Below are 23,846 nucleotides of genomic sequence, written 5' to 3'. Positions count from 1 at the left end.
AAAAAAATTCAAATTTTCTCTTGAAAAGTGCAATAGGGCAGTTACTTCATCTTAAACAATAACAACATTTATACAGTACTGCTCAAATGTTTGGGGTCAGTAAGATTTTTATAATTATATATATATATAATTTATTTTTTATTTTTTAAATAAGTCTTTTATGTTCAACAGAGGTTCATTTATTTGAACAAAAATAAGGGTAATAAAAGTAAAACAGTAATATTGTAAAATATTATTACAATTCAAAATAAGTTATCTGTTGTAATCATGTGGTGACCAAGTATAATTTTCAGCATCATTTCTCCAGTCTTCAGTGTCACATGATTAGAAATCATTCCAATATGCTGATTTGCAGCTCAAGAAATATTTGTTGTTATCAATGTTAAAAATTTATGTTTTTTTGTGGAAACTGAATTTTTTTCAGGATTCTTTGATGAATAGAAATTTCAAAATAACAGCATTTGAAGCATTTAATGCATCCTTACTGAATAAAAGTTCATTTCTTTCTGAAAAGACCTTAAAATAACTTACTGACCCTAAACTTTTGAACAGTAATGTAAATATACATTCACAAATAAAACATTTTTTTTTAAAAAAAGCTTTACAAATAATAAAAACTAATAAAATAAAAACCTCAAATCATGAGTCAACGCTTTAAACATGTATAGGTCTATGTTAAAGGACGACCAAGACGATTTTTAAGAAAACTTGAACAAAATACAATCTTTATTCTTTATGTACATTACATACAATGCAGTTCTTTAATAGGTTCTACACATTCATGAGAGCCACAGTGTAGTGCTGACATCTCAAAGCGCCCTCGCTCAAGAGCAGAGGGAGGCTCTTCGAGATGAGGATTTCCAGGAGAGAGAAAAAGAAAATAGTCATTTCATCTCTGACACTGCAGAAATGTACACCAAAAGCAAGAAAATGTATTTGGCATTGAGTGCGACAAAAAAGTCTCCGGTTGTAAGTGTCGATCCTCTCGTGTATCCATGATTTCATTTTTTCTTTTTTTTTTTTTCTTTTTTACTTTCTTCCTGGCACAAAGACAATGCTAGCTACAAAAGGCAAAGAAAGCCCTGGATTACAAATCATAAATCATAAACCAAATTGCTTTCACACCGGAAAAGAAACAAGGGAAAAAAAAAAAAAAAATTTCACAAATGGGCCAATCACAGAGAAGTCAAACTTCCACACACTTCCAATCTCCAAAAGACGCATGCCTCACTTCCGAGGGGCCAAACTACAGCTAATACTGAGTTCAGGGAATTGAGATGACACTTGGGAGGACACAATCAGCAGGGTGAAGCATAACGTGCTGTCCCATGGTTCTTTGAGCCTTTGGTTTCTGCGTGGGTGAAGCCAAAAGTACAGCAAATTTAAGAGTGATCCAATTACAGGAATTTTTTTTGCAGGGCAAACACTTCCTACTCGTGCACAGGGAAACAAACAATCCTAAAAACAACTGCTGTTAAACTAACACTGCACAAATGGAGACCAAGTTATCCAGATGTACGGATGGACACACTCACTGGAAGACTATCATCCAACGCACTTTCATCTGTCCAGGATTTTAAACAATCCGGAAGCTCATACGGAATGAAGGGCACATACAAACATCTCTATGGACATAATATAGAGACAGAACATAAGACATGACATTCAGGGCTCAAGTTCATCAAGAAATAATAATAATAAATAGTGAGGGGGGCTCTTCTGTCTTCAGTGGTCCCGATAAGGCTCCTTTGTGTTGGTACCAGTCCGCTGAACAGTCTATGTAACACACCAGTATGAACTGGACTACATTGAGTTTGGACAAAAGCAGCCACAACCTTAAGTAAACAGCAATCTACACTTCAAAAATTCATCCATGTCTTCGGTTTGTCTAATTGCAGCAAAGTGTTTCGCAAATCCATTTGCTAACGGATACAAGTGTAACGACTTGTTATAAAGTACAAGTTGTTACCATAAATGAATGTGCTACTAATATTTGCGTTCCTACACACACACAGATTGGGAAACATTTCATGTGTATCTAAATGTGTGCATTACACCTCAAAGCATTGTGGATGACAATTTATAGTTATGGAATCTATTAAAGACTCAAAGAAAGCACTAATGTAATGGCAGCATCTAATAGCAGCAGCAGCAGCAGTAGGTTTAGATGGAAGATAGTATTCAAATCCAGTATTAAGTGTTCAGAATTCATCTGAAGGTGTAATGAAATCAGAACCGACTCTAGAGGGCGCTCTGATCTTTGCCTCCGGGCTTCACTGGCTCATCGCGTTTGTCCATAAAAATGTGAATTAAAATAGCAAGGCAGAAAGGAACCCATGATGATCACACAGTTCATAAATCAAATCCACCCTTTTATGATGTAAACTGCTTGAATTTTTAACTCACCTATTTTTTCAAGCTGTATGAGAATATTTAGATGATAAAACTGAAATGGACCAAGCAGAAGTTTGTTTAAATAAAACAAAAAAAAATCAAATCCGTTCACGATTTGGCAGATATGCAAATTTGAACCTAATTCTGACACCTTTTTAAAATCAAAAATTAAAAAACAAAAACAACCCAACCCTGGCACTCCAGAGTAGAAAATTATATTTCTGCATTTTAAATAAGTCTCAGTGACGTTTAAGTGGCATTACATCTGTAAGAGGAAACACAGTCGGTGGGCATGGCACACCTCGGGTGGAAAATGTAGAAAAATAACTTCTGTTTTTGGTGGGAGGAGTCTGAGAGGTCTATAGAGGGTGTGGCCTAATGTGTGGGGCGTGGCTACAGGGTGATGAGGTCGACAAGGTTACCCTTGGGTGGGGTCATATTGTCAGGGAAGAAATTGACAAGCGTGTCGAACAGCTGCGTGCGCTGGGCGTACGTCTGATCCACATCTGAAAAGCCTGTGACGAAGAAAAGAAAAAAGATTAAGATTAATAAATATATTTGAGCAACTTGTGAACTGATTTGCACAGTTGTAGTAAAAAAAAAAAAAAACATGAGTGGAGGACAATCGTGATCATGAGATGAATCTAAAAGCGCTCACCTAGAGGAATGAAGTCTGAGCTGGATTTGAACAGAGCAGAGGGCAAGAGTTGGAACTACAGGAAACAAACACACAAAAAGCACATTATTTATGATACGTACTCATTGTCCCGGTACAATTTTAATCAGACTTTTACATGATACTTTCATTTAGTGTAACTGAAATCAACTTTTAAAATGCATGTTGAATCAATAGCAGAAGTTTATTGTTTGTTAATTAAACGATAAAGGCCAGTTGACACTAAAAGGACGATATAGTTTTAAAATATAAAAGAATAGCAGAGTTCACACCACAACTATAACAATAACGATCACTTTCAGAATAATTTTTTTCCAGCTGGTGAACGATAAAAACATTGAGAGCCAATCAGAATCATCTTGCTTTCAGAGCTCGAGCAGACGACAAAACTGCTCTTATAATAAACAGAACGATATCTTCCACTGGTGTGGATGCTAATATGATTAGCGTTCTTGGTGTGAACTGGTGTTCAAGCACTAAATATAATCATTTTTACAGTGGTCCTGACCTCTTTTGTCTCATCGGGATCAGTGTGGTCCACGGTAAGAGACAAATCATTCTGTAGATATTTAAGTGCATTCAAGGGCTCGGTCTGAGCCTTCTCCTCAAACCTGCAAACACACAAGCAGAATGTAAGCATAACGTGTTTTAAAAATGCCTTAAGAATTCTGCAACCTCAAATGTGATAAAGTATGTTATTATTCCATTAACTAACCACAAGAGGGCACTAAGAGAGCAGAAAACACATGCACCGATGGAAAAATACTACTGTAACTTAATCACTAACTGCAGTGCTGCATGACACTGCTATTACATAATACAGCTTGGTCCTAATGGTTTACATTCAGATCAGACAGATCACAGCAGGATCAGAGCAAGTGCATGTACTGCATATTAACATTCGACACAAACTATTTAACATGGAACAGATATCCAAACACTTTCCTAGAGCCATTTGGAAACTAAGTGTATCTGACAGTTTTCTTTGACTATAAACAGAGAGACCAGACTACCTAATTCAGTAAATATTATTCTTAAGCACAATTTCTAATCAAGAACTGTGAGGTCAGAATAATGAATATCTCTTAAGAGCCAGTGAGAAGCAGTTTTTAACAGCTGAAACACACTCTTGAACTCAGATAAAAGTATGTTAGTACCTGTATTTGCGAATGAGGTATTTGCAGTGTCGAAGCAGATATTCTTTGGAAGGGCGGCACAGCTTTAAGGACCAGAAATCATCCAATCGCATTTTAGGAGAGCTGGACTTCCCCGGGTTTCCACCAAAAAGGTAATGCACCTGTGTTGATTAATCAGTACAGCAATTAAGGAAATCAGTATTTTATCAGTAGTAGTAAATAGTGTGTGTATATATTAGTTAATGTGTGTTAATATTCATTTTTCTAAATATATTAAATTAATAATTATTTAATGATTAATTATTAATTATAATAAAATTATTAATTTAAAAGAAAGTATAAAAGGCAGAATCCCGAAACTATTGGGATAGCAAATTTGAGTAAAACTGAAATATATGTAATCTAAGTTATATTATTAACCTTACTTTCATGTTATAAGTTAAACAGATGTTATATTAAACTTAGTCTTGTCAACATTTTGGAAATTGTTTTTGTGTTCATTGAGATATTGTTTAAAATGTTACTTTTTCAAAGGGGGGAGTACTCATTTACACTGAGCACTGTATTTTTATATTATATTATATTATATTATATAAAAAAAAAAAAAATCACACAAACATACACATGTCCTTGGTACTGCAATAATAAATCATTATGAGTCTGTTATTAATATTTTATTAATAAGCGTTCAACAACCTTTAATATTACATTAATATAATACTAAAGCACTAATGTAACACTAATATAAATATATTACTATAAAAATGATAATATATATTGTTAAATTATATTACAAAATGAAATAAAAATGTTATATAATAGATATTATATTTTATATTATATTATATTATATTATATTATATTATATTATATTATATTATATTATATTATATTATATTATATTATATTATATTATATTATATTATATTAAATTATATTATATTATATTATATTATATTATATTATATTATATTATATTATATTATATTATATTATATATAAACATTTTTACTGAAGAAACCTGGAATTGAATTTACATAAAACAAACAGTGTTTGCAATGCTGACTTCCTTCAGGCTAGCTGAGGTTGAAACCTATAAACTTTGGGTTATAATCAGGTCAGATCTTTAACCAGCCAATCCTAAACCACACCACCACACGGTTTATAAATGTTAATTTCATATTTACCCTGGGTGTGGAAGGGAAATGATCTACGTTACCTTATGCAACTCGTCATAGACTAGCTGATGAGCAAAACGAGGACAAGGTTCTTCTTCCTGTAGGGCCTTAGTGGGGTTTTCTTTCACCGCCTGGTCATTCTTATAAACACACGACCTGCACACAAACACACAGAGTTAGTCTTTCATACTAAACTGTGCATACTGTCCTTGCAAAGTGTACAGACACACACCCACCCAAATCAAGTCAAATAAACAAAACGACAGAAACCAGCCAAAGGATCTGGTGTGCTGGACTAACACTGACAGACTAATTTTTCACAAGTCGTAAGCCAACTGTTTCAATTAGTGTACAGAACAAAGGGTTTTTCTCCCCCGTTTAAGTGCAAAGTACATTTAATACACAAACACACACACACACACACACACACACGCGCGCGCGCAAGCGGCCAGCCCCACACAAGCAGAGAACATTCTGTTCCTGTTTGATGGTCACCAACTCCCTTTCTGAAGGTCAGCTGGGCCTTTGAAATTATACTTTCGCTCTGGCTTTATTCAATATAAGTGAATGCACGTACAAGCGGAGAACCATTTATATAAGGGGTATTTGTATGATACATTTACAGGCATTATATGCTCATCATTCACTGCTGCCTGTTCAATACACTAAAAAGAAAAGAATTCAGGAAGAAGAGAACATGTTTTCTCATCATAACTGAAGATTTTCTTCCTTTCCAGCAGTGTATGGCAATCTAAAACCTCAGGAATGAAGCGCCTGAAGGCACGCTGTGGATTACCGATGCATGCAGTCCACTGGGCAACATTGTACAAACACAGGTCTAGTATACTCGTTAACATTCAATGTGCGATGCTGTACAGATGAAGAGCGTGTCCGAGAACTCACGCACCAGTTGTTGCGTGCGATGTCGTAGATCCAGAAGGAGTTGCGCACATTCTCCTCACGTTTGTCTTTGTCTTTGCTGAGTCCTGATAGAACGTGGATCTCATTGAGCTCCGGGTCGATGGTGGCACGCTGAGTGAATCCCGTCATTGGTACTGCAACACAAACACATGCACAGATGGACTTAAACTTAGACCATTAAGAGATGGTATAAAGTGTCTACACAGCTTGGTGTAATCGTTTGTAAATCACTTGTAAATCATGTTTTTTTCTCTACGGTTTCAGCCAAACTTGATAAATAATCTATTAAGAGTACAAAATTAACTTCATTGTCCCACCAGGCAATGGTGAGCAAATTAACAAAACTTTTATTTTAATTTAATGCTTTTTTTATATGTATTTTTTATGTTGTATTTTATTTTCTTTGTTTATTTATTGTAAATCAGCCATGAAGTTACGTTTTGTATTACTTATGACATTCTTATCAATATAATATTAATAAAATATTTAAGCATTAATGTTTAAAAACATTATATTAATATGAAAGTATTAAGGAAAATATTTATAATTTTATATTTCTATAAATAATATTGCATTTGCGAGTTGAAATGACCAAATTTGCCAATGTTTTATATTTATATTGTTTTTAAAAACAACAATGAAGTTATATTTTGCATTATTTCTCTATTACATTCATTTTAATATTAATATTATATTTATGAAATATTTTTAAGCATAATAGTTTAAAGTTAATACAAATAAATAAATAATATATAAAATTATATTAATTTTATAAAACTTGGGAAATAAAATTTATATTGTTAACAAATTATATTAAATGAAAATATTACACAGCTCTCTACAATACTTAATTCTGATTGGCCAATCATGCCATTCTGGCAAATATTTTTGTGTAATGATTGTTAAACTGTATAATTCACAGATGCCAAATGAACTGATTTTCATCAAAGTTAGTTTCACATATCTTGTATCAACACACAGTCTCTATTCTCTTACATTTTTCTTATAATTCAAACCAAATCAATGTCGTGCCCATTATTTATTTACTTACTTATTCACAAGAAGTTGTGAAATACGCAGGATAATGTCACAGCAAAGCTTTAGACCTTTTGAATCTCTGAAATGGCATGCGATTCTAATTTATTCACTTTTTTATGCTCATAAGAAAACATCACCCCTGTTTGGAACTACATGATAAATTATTTTTTTGAGTTAACTATTATTTTAAGGTGTGGTTGTTAGCATACTATTTGGGCTCACTGTTTCCTTCCTGGTAAACTGCTCTGTTCAGTCTTATTTTTGTCTGTCTCTGCTGCCTTCTAGCTCTTGTTCTCTTTCTGTCACCCCCTGTCCTCGTCGCACACACATCTCTCTCTCTCTCTAACGCGATAACAGAGAGAACACAGAGGTCTTTTTATACTCTCTCACTGCGTCAAGTCGCCCATTGAGATTTTACACAATCTGTTTATGGGAACAGGAAGTGTGTCACAGGCCTGTGTCTGCACAATCTCTCTCAGGCTTCACAGAGCTCTCACACTCTTCCACCTTCTGTGTCTCTCTTCTCTATGAACTGGCTGTTCGATTTGGTATTTCCCTCTGAGCTTGACACAATATCATGCAATAATTACTGATTATAGAGAAAGTGAAGAAAATTTGGGGGACATTATGTGGGTGTGCAGACTTTATGACCCGTCATTTCATCAAATTCTTCTCTGTGATGATCAGAGATGTTTTACAATGTCTGCTTTGTTAGAAGACTTGATTGTGTCTGCAAGCACCATTTGTATGTCTGTGTAGCTGACGTTAGTGTGTGTGAGGTGAGTTAATCACCGCAAGTGCGTAGGCTTGAAGAATTTTCTAAGAACTCAGTTCTCCAGAAGTCAATCGAAGTTCTGAGAACATCAAATTGATATTGCTAAATATTGATTTGTGCCGACAGAGGGCGGATGCTGAGAAGACCTGCTTTCACATATGTTTCAGATATTTTAGTATTATTTAGATACTATTATAGTATTTAATATTTTTAAATAAGCTTTTATTTTAATATTTTCAGTTTTCATTTCATTTTATTTTTTTAGTCATTTTGTTATATGCTTTTGTCATTTTTATTAGGGGTTTTTGTTTCTATTAGGCTTTAATTTTTTTTTTTTTAGTTTTAATCATTCTAGTACTTTAACCTAAACATTTCAATTAATTGCCAAGGCAACATTTATCATTTGTTTTTCCATCTAATATTTATTCTATCTCAGTTTTATTTAAAAATCACAAAGAATTTTTGTAGTTTTAGTTTCAGTTAACAATAACAACAATTCTGTGTTTTTGCAAAAACACCCATAAGATACCCCAAATTCAGACTGTCAATGGAGGGACAGAAAGCGCTCAGATTACATTAATAAGGATGTCCCAAGGATGAACGAAAGTCTTACGGGTTTGGAACGATATGAGGGTGAGTAATTACTGACAGAATTTTCATTTTTGGGTTAACTAACCCTTTAAGACATTACTTAAACATGCAGAAAAGTTCTTATATTCAAGAAGGGAGGAATCTGTGCCCTATACAGGGACCAGAATATCATAGAGATTTGGCTAGGTAATTAACCACCTAACAACTACCCAAATTACTGTAGTAACCACCTAGAAACACACTAGTTAACAACCTTCAAAACCCTAGGATTGTGTGTGCAAGATTGGCATGGCCAAAACCACAGATTTTTTTCTTATGTAACTAGAGTCATCTAGGGCCTCAAATATCTAGTCTACTAAAGAAGGCTTTAAATATTAAAATGTGTATTTTATGCAGTCTTCAGAGGTGAATATCTTGATACGTGGCAGAACATGTGTTCTTTGTAGAGCAGCATGTTGTAACCTCAAAAACCTCGTCTCTCTGCTTAAGAATTTGCTGCAATATTCAACAATAATCATGACAGTCCTCAAGAGAAACATTCATCACCATCATGTAGACCTGCAGATCTGTGTCTATCAGTATCAGGAAGACAGATGATGTCAAGTTGATTTAGCTGTTGAACAATAGGACCGCAATAGATCACATGCTAGCTTCAGCTGCGCGTAACAGGCCGCTGCAGTGACATAATCCCCACCTGATTCAACTCTATTTCTGAACATGATGTCACCTTCATGCTCAAGATTCCTACACTGTCCTTTTAAGGAGTTTCTTTGAGTCAATCTTACAATACGACCAAAAAATAAATTGTGTAACTAAGATTTATAAATCCCGGCCAGTTTTTTATTTTTTTTTAATTTACAGTTTGCTGATAACATCATACCCATGCCTGAGTCCTTCTTTGTGCCATCTGAGATGATCTCCACATGATCACCATCAACGTCGTAACTGAAGAAATCATTCAAGTAAGTTTTGGACCTCTGACCTCCAAAAACGTACAGGCAACGATTTCTCTGCGGGAGAGAGAAACAAAATGTCACATTAAATTTGTTGTCAAAACCACCTTTTTTTTTTTTTTTTTTTTTTTTTTTTTTTTGGTAATTTAAACAAATACATAAAAAAAAAAAAAAAAAAAACTTAAAAATCTTCAACACACACATACATATATATATATATAAAAAACACAGTTTTACTTTTTATATTATATATTTTGTTACCCAATCCACAAATGCATCAATCAAAAATTTTGAGGTCAACGTGTAAAATATTGGAGTTGCAGCTCAGAGAAATTTATGGGTCGTTACTAAGGAGACGAACCGTGTGGAAGAGCATGCAGTGTCCAATGCGGGACTGGATGTCCTCTGGCCCTGCATTACACGAGTCTTCTCTGAGTAGACTCCAGCTGCCAGCTTGACAGTGATAAGCATAAAGTCCGCTGAACTGAGGTTCTGACGTCCTGCCGTCATCCACGCTGCCATTACACGTCAGAATCCGACCACCAAAAGTGTAGATCATGTGCTTCTCCGAGTCCATGCACATCTGAGAGAGAGAGAAAGACAACTTTGTTCAACTTTCTGAGAGACACTGAACTATTCATCATAAATCTGTAAAAGGGAGACTCCTGGTGGTATATGGGCATAAATCCTGAATCATTTTGTGTAATTTAAAATTCGGTACCTGGTGGTCAAACACAAGTTTGGGTCCTCCGTCAGCGGACGTGTCCTCGCTGAGGAGGGTCCACGTGTTGGCATCAATGTCATAGCAGTAGAAATCACTTTTCAGGGACTTGCTGTTTCTGACGGAGGAGTCCAGATAACGGCCCAGCGTATAGATCTGTCTCCGTTGAGAGTCAATGCACATCTTGTGGCACGAGCGTGCACTGGGACCGTTCTAAAAAAATACATCACAACTTTATAGTTTTCACCTCTTACGCCACACACTATAGACCATGGTGCATACTCCACACAAAAATGGAGTTCTTTCAAAATCGCAATCTGTTTGTTACACTATTTCGGCCCGGTTTCACAGACAGACATTAGGCCTTAGTTGTATTAGGGCATTTAAGTGCCTTTTATAAATGTGCCTTAGAAAAAAAAACATTACTGGTGTGCATCTTGAGACAAAACAATGCCATATTTTAAGATATGTCAGTGCAAGTTGCTTTCAGTTAAAACAGCTCAAACATGCTTTTTAGTCTGGGACTAGGCTTAAGCCAGATAGCACTGGAGAAACCTTTTCATTGTTCCTATAATTAATGGCGGAAGTAGACGCTTTTTGGCATGTTTGCACCACAGGAACTGGGAATTTGGGGGAACTAAATTAGCTCCTACTTCAGAGTAGGGTCTAACCCAGCACAACTAGAACTACCAGTGACGTAAGTGTACGCTGTTTGGCCGAACGCATGCGAAACACTGGCATCCGGCATTTTTTTTTTTAAAAACACACAGTTTAACGCCTATATACTTACTCCACGAACATGGAAAACAGTGATAGATGGACCAACACCGAAGTCCAGGCTCTTCTCAACCATTAACACTAAGGAGGAAATCCAACAAGACTTTGAAGGGACCAAGCGAAACATGATAATGTATTTCTGCTCAGATAGCAACATTGGGCATCAACCACACACAGCAAACGCTATAATATTTTTACGTAAACCATTTACTTTGTTTACTGTATCTAATAATGTATAGGACTGTTAAACAAATTATAAACTAATGAAAACAGAGAATGGGAGCACTGTGTTCTTAGCACCATCAATATAACAAAGTCCTGCACAACAACCAGAGTGGCAGGACGCAAGTGGCAGCTTACGTCACTTCAAAGTTCCAACTGGCAGTGCGAATGCAACCAGGAACATTTAGTTCTCAGGGGACTGCCTTGGTGGCTAGTTCTTATAACTTAGTTCCTATAATTACCCGGTGCAAAAGCCCCTTATCAGGGAACATAGTTGTTTTTATAAAGGTACCAGTATACAATAATGGCAGTTTCTGAGAAATATCTAGTCACTGGATTATCTGAAATGTGCAAGGTCCAAGTAATCAAATCTTTGGGTCCTTAATAGCACGTCAACTAGATACCAACTAAATTCTACATTAAATTCTAGGATTGTAGTTACGTGAAAAATAAAATAAAATAAAACAGACTGTTTTTGGATGGATGTAAATTCTGATGAAAAATCTACACACATGTCCAAAAATTTCTTTGGTATTTCTCATTGTCATATACTTTTGTGAGATCATTTATTTTAGGTGTACCCACCCCTGAAGGCAATCTGCAGCTGGCTGTGTCACATACTGGACAGGAAGACCCTTCCTGTGCTAACGGGTGGTTCTTGGTCATAAGTGGGAGAGCATTCTAGACTTATAGCATATGCATATAGTCAAAGAGACCATCTACATTATAGGGCTGGACGATTATGACCTAAAATCAAAACCTTGATTAATTGAACATTTTGAGTGATTATTTTGTTTTGTTTTTGCCCTCATTGTTCACTTACAAGGTTTGTACTGTAAATATGCATTATTATTAAAAGGTGGGATATTTTTTCCTTTTGAAAGAGTGATCTGACATAACAGCTCACTTTAAGCAGTTATTGTATCTATGGTTCCTAACATTTCTTACAGATTTCTGCTCGTTGTAAATCAGATAAAGATAAATTAGCACAGTACCTAATGAGAGCGATTGCGTGTGTGAATTAGCCACACCGTCTCTCTATTAATTGTGAAGCTGTGGGTTGTAAATAGTTACTTCAAAAGTAGAAAAATATATTCTATAATAACTTCTGAGTTTCACATTTTGTGCAGCTTCTGTTTGTATGTGTGTTCATGCCATAATGCAGCTGCGTGAGCATGGTAGCTCGATATAATAATACACATCTGATCGTCTAATCGCTTGAATGTCCAAACCGTGAAACACGTACAACTTACAAAGTTTTGTGAAGCTCACCGCTCGTGCACCATCTCTGTGTGTTGACTCAGCGTTCACCTCCGCCTTCCGACGGGGCAGAGTCACGTGGCGTCACACGCAGTAGTGTGTTTTTAAGGGAGAATTTAAGAGGATTAAAAAAACAAAATAACCGACATGGGAAAATTACCTCGGTTAGAGGTTCTGAATTTCGGTTTCACTTACTTTTCGATTAATCGTCCAGCCCTACTCCATTATAACCTCTATCAGCATTGCGGCCATCGCTATACATATTTTTCATTACAATCATTTAATTCTCTGTCTCATCCACAAACTATTCCAACTATGAGTCAAAAATCCCCATCTAAGTAACCTACAGATGAAAGAGTACGCATCCATCAATGCACATTGCACAGAAAAAGAAAGTATGTGAAACTTAAATGACATGATGAAAAATTCTAGGGGATTTTTGTGCCATTCAGCAGTCATAATAAAAAATAAAAAAATCCTCTTTCACTTTCTTTCTTACCTCTTTCTCTGTATCCCTGGATATGCAGGCCCATTGGTTCTCCTTCACACTGTATGCCCAGAAATCAGCCAAGTCCTGCGTTCCATCCCAGCCACCAAACAGATACACTGTTTCTGTCAGACAAAGAGGCGAATACAAATTAAAAACAAAGCATCGGTGAGTGGGTGATGCTTTTACACCTTTGTAAGAAATTCAATATGAACCTGAAGGATAAAACTATTAAGGTATTTTTTAAGCTGTTATAAATCATAATATTCTTGAGAAGCAGCTGTGAGCTGAGGTTGAAAGGCTGATGTCGCCATGGTGATAAGCAGAGACAGTTGTTTGAGCTATTGAGCATCAGCCGAGCTGTAGAGCGGGTTACTCGAGGGCAGTCTGAACGTACGGGGCCACATGAGGGCTGTGGGATCGATTGTTCCTCTAACAACAAGCTCACAGATTCACGCACATATAAAAACAGCCCTTAACTCGCAACTACAGGAACAAAAGCAGTCTTAGCAAGCATTCCATTACAAGCAAGACAGAACAAGCTAAATAGCACTGCAATAACCACCCAAAATGGAAACTTTGCAAATCAACCAAGTGACGTAAGATGTACCTGTCTGAACATCAATGACCATCTGATGACCTCCTCTCATGCCTGGCCTGTTATCATCACCATCACCTAATCAGAGAGAACAAGAACGAATGAATGTGAATGGAGAGGTGCGTGTCAGGAACAGGACACAGGAAAAGATCAAGAACATGAAAGATATATTGAATATCAATACACCCCTTAAGTCATTTAATACAGCAGACATGGATTCCCTGGAGTCCAGCGTTCAGATTCGGAGCAAGAGGCCGCCACTTGTGTGTTCAGTAGCCTGCTGTCATACCTTTGTTACATTTGGGGATGATCTGACTCCAGCGGGGCTTATAATCCTGCTGGCTGATGTACTGATTAAACAAACCATCTGGAAAAGAACAGATAAAGCGCACTTTAATTTGCTAATGTATGCTCCCTGAGAAGGAAACAAGCGTACATTAGATTCTAATTACTCCAATTTATATTGTGACCTCCAAAAAGAATGTGTAATAACACAAAACGCTATTGTGAACAACTTTAAAGGTGACGTGTGTGAAATATTTTATCCTATCCCATCCTAATATGTTGATTCCTCAAAAAAAAAAAAAAAAATTTATAATTGTGCAATTTAAAAAAAAAAAACACACACGCACAGCAACATTGGATCAACCAATGACTCAAACTTGAGGAGGGTTTGTAGAGTGGATTTAAACATTCGTAACATGTCACCGGGTGTTCGCAATGATTTGCAGCAAAGCAACTTTATGCCGACTTCAAGTCGGTAATAAGTCAGTTTACTCGGTGGCGATTTCAGTCATACAAGAATTGTTTAGACCAACAATTAAACCTGACAGTAACAGTCATGAACCTTGATTCTTAAAGGGATAGTTCACCCAAAAATGAAAATTTTATGTTTATCTGCTTACCCCCAGGGCATCCAAGATGTAGATTACTTTTTTTCTTCAGTCGAATGCAAATTATGATTTTTAACTGCAACCGCTGCCGTCTGTCAGTCAAATAATAGCAGTGATTGGGAACTTGAACAATAAGAGTCGAAAAAACTTCCATAGACAAATCCAAATTAAACCCTGCGGCTCGTGACGGCACATTGATGTCCTAAGACACGAAACGATCGGTTTGTGCGAGAAACCGAACAGTATTTATATAATTTTTTACCTCTAATACACCACTATGTCCAACTTCGTTCAGCTTCCGGCTAGTGAGGTCTGATCGCGCTCTGACAACGGAAGTGATGTCTCGCGCTCATTGAAGTATATGGGTGAGACATCACTTCCGTCACCAGAACACGTTTTTTGACCTCACTAACAGGAAGCTGAACGAAGTTGGACATAGTGGTGTATTAGAGGTAAAAATTATATAAATAATGTTCGGTTTCTCGCACAAACCAATCGTTTCGTAGGACATTAATGTGTCGTCACGAGCCGCAGGTTTTAATTTTGATTTGTCTAAGCAAGTTTTATTTACTGTTATAGTTGAAGTTCCCATCCACTGCTATTATTTGACTGACAGAGGGCAGCGGTTGCAGTTAAAAATCATAATTTGCGTTCAACTGAAGAAAAAAAGTCACCTACATCTTGGATGCACTGGGGGTAAGCAGATAAAAATAAAATTTTCATTTTTGGGTGAACTATCCCTTTAAGCTCAAATTTTTCAAAAAATAAAATAAAAATAACCCTAACCCTACTGCGCAAAGGAAAAACGTAAAAAGAACAGTCATTAAAGGGGACCTACTATGCCCCTTTACACAAGATGTAATGTAAGTCTCTGGTGTCCCCAGAATGTGTCAAGTTTCAGCTCAAAACACCCCACAGATCATTTATTATAGCTTGTCAAATTTGCCCCTATTTGGGTGCGAGCAGCAAATGAGCTGCTGCTCCCGACCCCTTTTCCAGAAAAGGGTGGAGCTTTAACGGCTCGCGCTTCGGATACTCAACAACAACAAAGCTGGAGAATCTCACGCAGCCAAAATGAGGATTGTCAGTAGTGGTGTTCAGTCTTACAATGTACAAAGTCGGACACTGACAAGACACTCAGGAAGAAGTTTTAGAATGCAAATGGATGTTTCTGAATGGTTATTGGATAAATTTATGTAGTTGCTGTGGAGTTGATTCAACTCATCGACTAGCATGTGCCGTCATGTTAATCTTTTGTGCAAATCCAGCGTTGAACTGACCCTTGTTTGAGAAGCAGTTCAGCGTAAAATGATATAATACTATATAACATGTATAACACTTTCTTTGGCAAATTTCCTTCATAAATGAAATTTAACTACATTGTCCATAGTGACTCTGCAGAGAGTCAATGGAGAATCTTATGTTCGTTAGTACATCCAATAACAACATTTGTAATGTTTTTGGTGCAGACATTGTAAATCTCCAGCTGCTAATGCGAGTGGACTGCTGTGGTTCACTCAGGGCGATATCTATGCAAACAGGGACGGGGCTTCTCCCTACTCTTACGTAAGAGTTGGGAAAATCTGGAACAGCACATTTGGAGAGACTGTTTATGATTTATGGGGATTATAAAAAAAGGAGTGGGTGGATTTTTACCATTATAGAATGGTTTTTCACACACACACTGTGGACAAACATCTGTGTTCAAACACCTTATAAAAGTGAATTTTGCATAATAGGTCCCCTTTCAGGGCTGATGATATCATAAGTCATGATGATAGAGAAGTCATGATGGCCTTTTTAGAAGGTGGCACTTCCTTTGCTAAAGTGGCCATGTAGAGTGTTGCACTTTATCACATTCAATATAATACCAGTGAACCATTTAGATCACTGTCAACGAGTACCACACATCAGGCAAAATATTCAAATGTTACCTTAAATTTAAACAACATATATTCAGATATCTTGCTAAATGCTTGCATGAAAGGTTTTCTGCAGACACACATTCTTCAAATCATATCATAGCCAGCCAGGTGAACATTTAAGTTGCACATTACTGTCATATGACCACCACTGTTATGGGAACTACAGCTCTCAACTATGTTTGTGTGAAAACCACCCACAGGTTTCTGTCAAAAAGCAGAAAGTTGGTCATTATGACTCATTGTGTTTTGTACATTTACATGTATGCATTTGGCAGATGCTTTTATCCAAAACGACTTACACTGCATTTAAGTTATACATTTTATCATTATTTCCTGGAAATCAAACCCATGATTGAGTGTCATGCTCTACTGTTTGAGCTAAAGAAATGTAATTTAAACTGTATAGAAATGTTAAAACATCTAGCTAATTACTGCACCCTTCAGTCAATACAACAGGCAAATATTTGTTTAAGTGGGAGCATGTGAAAAACAATACGTTATTCAAATAGTGAGAGTACAAGGAAGTAAAGCTTTGAGACAGTTAAAATTAATTTCTTAAATTTTTTTCAACATCATAACGTCTCTAAAATTGAGAGCATGGCATATTAGAAATATAACTTATAACAGACTCTTTGAGTGCAGATCATCTTTTCTGATGTAAAACATTTGGCTTGCCATGTAACACGATTATAATCCAGAACCATTCTGTTCCCTACAGTGAACCAACATGCCCACATTCCCTACTTAATGAAAGTGGCACCTATCCATATGATGAAACACTGGGTGAGGTACCTCTCACAGCTTTGTCTATGAGCTCCTCACAGGCATCAAAGTCTCCTCTGAGGACCAGCCGCTCATGAAGGTGCGTGAGCATGGGGTGCTCCAGAGCGATCCGTGTTTTCTTCTGCAGAGACTCAAAGGCTTCTGTGTAGTTGTGTTGCCGGAAGTGTTTCAGGCACAGGCGGATGGCCTCCTGTTCACGGTACTGTACGAGAGAAAAAAAAAAAAAAAAAAAAAAAAAAAAAAATGTAACATGCCTTCAATCCATGTTTAATATTGCGTGAAAATATGCAAATGATGTGAAAGAGTTATAAAAACCATGATTGTCTTCCTTACTGGAACAGCTTGGCAATTTAAAAAACATTAAGGATTATGGCATAAAAAGACAATGATGCAGTTTAATGAAATAAAGCTTAAAAAAAACTATTTAACAATTAACTATTAAACATTTAATACTTCAATTCACATGCTTTGAGACTTGCATGTGATTATCTTTAAAGGTACATTATGTAATTTTTAATGGTTAAACCTCTAGATGTTATAAAACAAAACTGCATGCATTTTGCAGAAGAACACGGTTTTGGTTGTGCTTCAGCAATGTGCAGAATGAATATGTGGATGAATATGGTTATCCTACTGCTCATAAAACATTCACTACTAGGCTTAAGATATATAACCACTTTAGATAGAAAGGATCTCAAGCTGATGACGTTACTATAGCTATACCCATTAATAGACATGGTACTTCCTTAAAAAAATTCCAGCACAGAGCTACAACACAATAATGAAATGACCCTAGATAATGAACTCTGTTATAGAGCCACATATGGCATTTTATCTGTTCAATAAAATACCTTACTCACCTGTTGAGTCATAAAAACACCATATCTGCATCGCTTTTACAACATTTTAAATTCCTCAGTTCTCGCCATCTCCGAAAAGCCAAGCCGGTGTTAATTCTCATTTTATTACGACTTACGAGCTCTGCCACGTTCTCTTTTTGCCAGAAGATTGTCCTCTGTTCTTTTTTTACTGGCGATTCCCCGTAGGTTTGAGATTTAGCTGCTCATGTCGACCTTTCTTGCATGTATATTCCCGCAAAAACCATCCCACCCAGTCTAAATTATAAACACTTAAAATAGGCTTACTATAGTGAACCATGGTAAGACAAAATCACGTTCTGGAAGAAGAATTGATGATGTACTGACTCATTATTTAAATTATGTTAATTTTGAACCAAAAAAAATTATATGGGGCACGTTTAACCGTTAGGTCGTTAATAACGGCACATATTTTTGTAATTCAATGGTCATCTCATGAACCCTGTCAAGAAAACCTGAATCATATTTCCACCCAATCATTAGAAAAAAAAATTACATTTATTGAATAAAAATTGACACCTCTTTTTCACTAAGCGAAATGTTGTACCTCGCCCAATTTCATTACCCTAAAAAATAAAGATAACATCAAAAAGAAATTAAGGTATCTGCCATGCATTTATACTTCAAAGCAGTATTGTAGTTTTTTGTGGTGAAATATGACCCTAACATTTCTTTGTGAGATGCACCCTGACAGAGCAGTTGTGGTTCAGGTGGATGTTTGGACACAACTCACCTTACTGTACCAGTTAAGGCAGGGTTGGACAACGTCTGGATCCTCAATGCCGTGTAACTCAATATACCAGATGCTGAAGTTAAAGCTGGGCCCCCATGACATCAGAGGCACTGTACGCAACCAAACACATACAGAGATAAAAACATACGGAAGAGAGGACATTCAGACATGCTGACAAACTGCAGGTTTACAGCAGGTACATTGCTTCAAAAAAAAAAAAAGGAGGGGGGGGGGGTCCTAGATTTCAAATTTCATTATTCTCAAACAAATCTTCGAGATTTCAACGTTTGAAACAGACACCATGCGACATTACAAGAGACAAAAATTCTTGTCTAAAGAGTTCATACAAGCACTTGTTTGTTCAGTCAAAGACTTGCAGAGTCATTCAATCCCTCATTCAACTCATTGTCTTCCTCTGAAATCATGTGATGACTAATCTTTCCCCTAAATGTGTCAGCAATGAGTTCACCGGGTCTTGAGCTTGCTTTTGCTGTAAACACTCACCTATTTTAATAAACCTGCAGGGAAACATCTGCTCATCGATCTTGTGCTTTAGCGTGAATGTCTCCTTGTTGAAGTCATTCTTAAGGCCACTAGGATTAGACGAGAAAGACAGTGAATGATCTCATCAGATTACAAGAAGCTATTTTCCCAAACATTACTTGCATCTCAAAAGACACTATAGGCCATTTTATGAAATGTTTGTGTTTCTGGTCACCCACTCTAAAGATGGTCTAATATCTATGAGTCTGTAAAGCTTATCTGACAAAGACAATAAGTAGATTGTAATCACAAACTAACATTTTCCAACTGGACTCACCTAGACAAGAGTTCCGTCATGTTTTCTTCACTCATACCTCCAAACACCTTGAATTTCTTCAGGTTGCACACGTGGGTTTTCTCATATTTGCCATAGGTGATGCTCAGAACAATAGCTGGTCTCTCCAGTTTCAAGATCAAGTACTGAGTAGCAGAAAAATAAATTGTTATACCAATAGCAATTCCAAACCAAAGCTAAAACACCTCAGAAACAGTCATTTGTAACATCAAGAACTGTATACATAATTATTTAAAAACGTTACCTTTAACAACAGCAAATCTAGACCTATTTCTAGTATCATTCACACTTGTCCATGTTCTAACAGTTGCACCAGATTTGACATCAAGGATGTTTTGTAATGAAAGCAAACACAATGCGATCACAGGGTGAAAATTTTTAGGGAATAATAACTCAAATTCTAGTCAGCTGCCCCTCAAAACTATCATAACATTACCATTCAAACGTATGGGGTCAATACAAAATTTTTTAAATAAATAAATAAATAAATAAATAAATGTATTCAGCAAAGACTCAATCAAAAGTGAAAGTAAATAACACATTTATAACATTACAAAATATTTCTGTTTAGAATAGAATAGAATACAATAGAATGGAACACAAAGAAGATGTTTTGAAGAATGTCCTGAAGAATAGAATAGAATGTTTGAGCTTGACAGTATATATGACTTTACCTTTTGGGTGAAAAAAAAAATCCATTACATAGAAACCAGACTTCTCAGTTGGTTTCTATGTAATGGAATTTTTTTCACCCAAAAGGGAAAGTCATATATACTGTCAAGCTCAAACATTCTATTCTATTCTTCAGGACATTCTTCAAAACATCTTCTTTGTGTTCCACAGAAGAAATAACTAACTACTAATACCTTGCAGATGTTTACCTCATGTTCTTAACAATGTCGACAATTCTTGTTGTCTTATGGAATATTGCTGTACTTATTATAAAATTATTTATCCGTGCCCTCACAATCTTTAATCAAAATATCTAGCTCTACCTCTTGCAGCGTCTCATTTCTGATGATGTGTTTCTCACCGTGAGGGTGGGAACTCCTGTCACTCACATGAGATCACAGCAATAGCAAACCACAACAATTTAACCAATCTAATCAATTCCCAATGAACAAAATCAAATTCCACCCTGCATTTTTTCTTGTTTGAGCAGCTGTTTCACTCACATATACGTCATAATAGGGAAGAAAAGACTATCCCAACTTTCCTTTTATAACAACTTTAATACATTATGGTATCTGAAGAGATTACAGAACATGAAGTTCTGTTCTTGTTGCTTATACAAAGACACTTAATGGCCAAGGACTGCGATTGACAACACGCTCTTCAGATGCAGGTGGACAAGAGGGGCTCCATTATTCATGTTGCCCTCAAGTAAACAATTCAATAAAATGTAGACATACTTGACAGAATGGCCCGCAAACATGGCTTGTAAAGTATTGCTCAGAACAAACACACCTTGCATAGAGACCCTAAAAATTAATGGGCTACTGTCATTGAAGATGGGAACGGCGAGACATATATTTCACACAGATTGACTGAGATATTCCATCCACCACCACTGATGGCCGACTGCACTAAGAGCTTGGCAAAAAATGGTTTTACAACATTCAGACCATTTAACCCACAGAGGAAACATTGATTGAATTGTCTGCAATGATATACAACATGTAGAGTGGTCAAGTGCAGCGTTATTTCTGAAACAAAAAAAGAAGGATAATGACAGGAACTGTGATTTCAAAGTTCTGAACTCTGCGAAGGGTGACTGTACTTAAGTGAAAGGACGAGAGTGGAGGGACACAAAGAAAACAAGACTTTGAGGTTAAAAGTTGAGGGCGCGTGCTACTGTACCGCCAACACGCACTTTCGATTTCCTTATTGCTTAACCACAAGTCTGTCTGCACTGCATGGTCTGTGCCACAAGGCCAGCAAAATGAGGAGGCTTCCTCTTTCCAAAAACACACGCCTCTGAAGCCAAATACCAATACTCATTAATATCTGCAGAGCATTTCACAGAACCTGAAAGTGAACAGAAGAACTATTATCCAGCTCAGGTTAACACTAAAAAAAGATGAGCAGAATTTACCTGTGGAGGGTAGTTGCTCTCAGATGACCACCTGGAAGACTGATCGTTAGGTTTGTCCACTAAAATATTCCTGCAAGCAAACATTGGAAAGCAACACATTAAGTCTTGGAGTGTAAATGAAAAATAATAGACCTGCCACTTTTTCTATGTAATGTGTTACTATGTGGTTCAAATCAGTCACTTTGTGTCTTTTACATTTAAATTGACAGATTTTTAAATATAAAATTTAAAATAAAAAAAAAAACACATATGTTTTATGACCTGTCCTGATTATTTTTTATTTCACGAATAAACAAGATGAGACTAGTTAATATTAGAAATGGGTTTTTTTTGCACTTTGCGTGTGGATGGATGACTGTGTATGTCTGACACCACCAAAAAGACCACTTTAGACACTGCAAGTCCAACACATTTCTGCTTGCTGGATAAAATTCATAAAGCAAACCAAACTGTTAAGGGTTCACAGGTATCTTAACAAGATATGCTTCGCCACTGACTAATGCATGAATGCAAGTTTATGCCAGTCTACAGCACATTTGCCTCTAGCTATCATGTCTAACACAAAGATAACAAAGAAGAGATGTAACTTAGTAATATTTGATCCACATAACACAAATTGCATGCATATTATGTCTTAGACCGCAATAAACAACAAACTCATTGGCTGATTCAAAACGCAAGACCGCGTTTCATAGACTTGTCTAGATTGGCAGCTTTATTGGTTTCGAAACTCTGCCACTTTATAGATAACAAGAAACAACAGCATATTCAGTACAAATGCCCCTCTATTAAATATAGTTTGCCTTTTAAGTATTGTTACATAATTTGTTGATTAAGAGTAACAGAAGAAGATTAAAAGAGGGGATAAAAATAGTCTGTGACTCTCAGTGTCATATTCCCACAATTTAGCATTAACCACCAAAGCATCTTTATACATTCTAATTAAGCAGAATTTCATTTCGACCTGATATTTTTAAATACAAAAAAGAGACAATTAAAACTGCTTCCAGCGATTTGCAGTTTGTTTACTTCTATAAAACGTTACACTAGTAAACTAGCCATGTAGCTAACCAGCTACATAGTGCAGTTCTGATAATATTTTAAAGATAAATCACAAATACTATGCAGTAAGACACCTGTCAGGTTCTTAAAAGAGCATCACAACCTGTATAAAGACATGTACAATAAAACACATTAGGTGTCTTTAAGGCGTTTTTTTTTGTATCATTTGAGCTGCTTCATACTAGCCTAGCCTAGCATGCTAACATGACTGTCAAATCTGCACATTTCTATACATTTAGAGCCGTTTCCGCACTTGTGCACAACTAAATGCACATTAATATGTACATTTAGAGAATTCGTTTGTTGTGTTGTTTGCAGTTTATACATTTGCTGCTGTTTTATGTATATGTAACGTTACCCGTCTGCTGGAGCCCGGCCCGTTTGTTAGATTAAGCAATGAATTTGGTTAAAATTACAGAGTTATGAACTGTGTTTGTATATTTAAGAGCATATATAGAGTGTCAACGTGAGTATTTAATGTGCGTTACTCACTCGGGTAAATATGTAGAGGAGTACGAGCTCCATTTATAAACACTGTAGGAGAGCACTCTGCTGTCAGGAGCCACCGCCATCTTGATGCACGAACGACACACACATACACACACGCGCATATACATGGGTCAATATATAATTGTGGGAGATTTTGAGTTTGAATAATTCTGGGAAAAAATATATTTATTTACAAAATATTATTATCTTCCCTGATAAATTATCCCTGAAATATTTTGTTTTTAGTAATTGCCAAGCTCAGGCATAATTGATTTCAGATATTTAGTTTTAAAAACAAGAAGTTTACTCATTATTTGGTCAACTATGTTACGGACAAAACCTATAAGTTTTAACTTTATGTAAATGGCAGACATTTAAAAAAATCATTACTCTTGGAAGAATATGTGTCTATTTACCTACCTT

The 23,846-nt window shown here is 36.2% G+C and overlaps 1 protein-coding gene and 1 long non-coding RNA gene across 2 annotated transcripts; one reads left to right on the top strand and one right to left on the bottom strand.

The window, feature by feature from the left end:
* Positions 1-1,004: 1,004 nt before the first annotated feature.
* mkln1 (muskelin 1, intracellular mediator containing kelch motifs) lies at positions 1,005-23,536 on the bottom strand. The gene is made up of 18 exons (XM_067391762.1): positions 23,427-23,536; positions 21,873-21,942; positions 19,760-19,902; positions 19,444-19,532; positions 18,940-19,049; positions 17,338-17,530; positions 14,017-14,094; positions 13,740-13,805; positions 13,142-13,254; positions 10,384-10,596; positions 10,024-10,245; positions 9,590-9,719; positions 6,292-6,439; positions 5,426-5,540; positions 4,228-4,367; positions 3,579-3,681; positions 3,053-3,107; positions 1,005-2,909 (listed from the first exon to the last, which is right to left on the bottom strand). Exons 1-18 carry the CDS (start codon positions 23,504-23,506, stop codon positions 2,788-2,790), a joined length of 2,190 nt encoding a protein of 729 aa, XP_067247863.1. The 5' UTR covers positions 23,507-23,536; the 3' UTR covers positions 1,005-2,787.
* LOC137024352 (uncharacterized) lies at positions 4,235-9,672 on the top strand. Its single transcript, XR_010895701.1, has 3 exons — positions 4,235-4,358; positions 6,122-6,220; positions 9,571-9,672. It is a non-coding gene; the product is annotated as an uncharacterized lncRNA (long non-coding RNA).
* Positions 23,537-23,846: the final 310 nt, after the last annotated feature.

The sequence above is a fragment of the Chanodichthys erythropterus genome, chromosome 8 (genome assembly GCF_024489055.1).
Source record: "Chanodichthys erythropterus isolate Z2021 chromosome 8, ASM2448905v1, whole genome shotgun sequence".
NCBI classification, from domain to species: Eukaryota; Metazoa; Chordata; class Actinopteri; order Cypriniformes; family Xenocyprididae; genus Chanodichthys; species Chanodichthys erythropterus.
The sequence above is the reverse complement of the archived record's forward strand: the minus strand, read 5'-3'. Positions and strand labels throughout refer to the sequence as shown.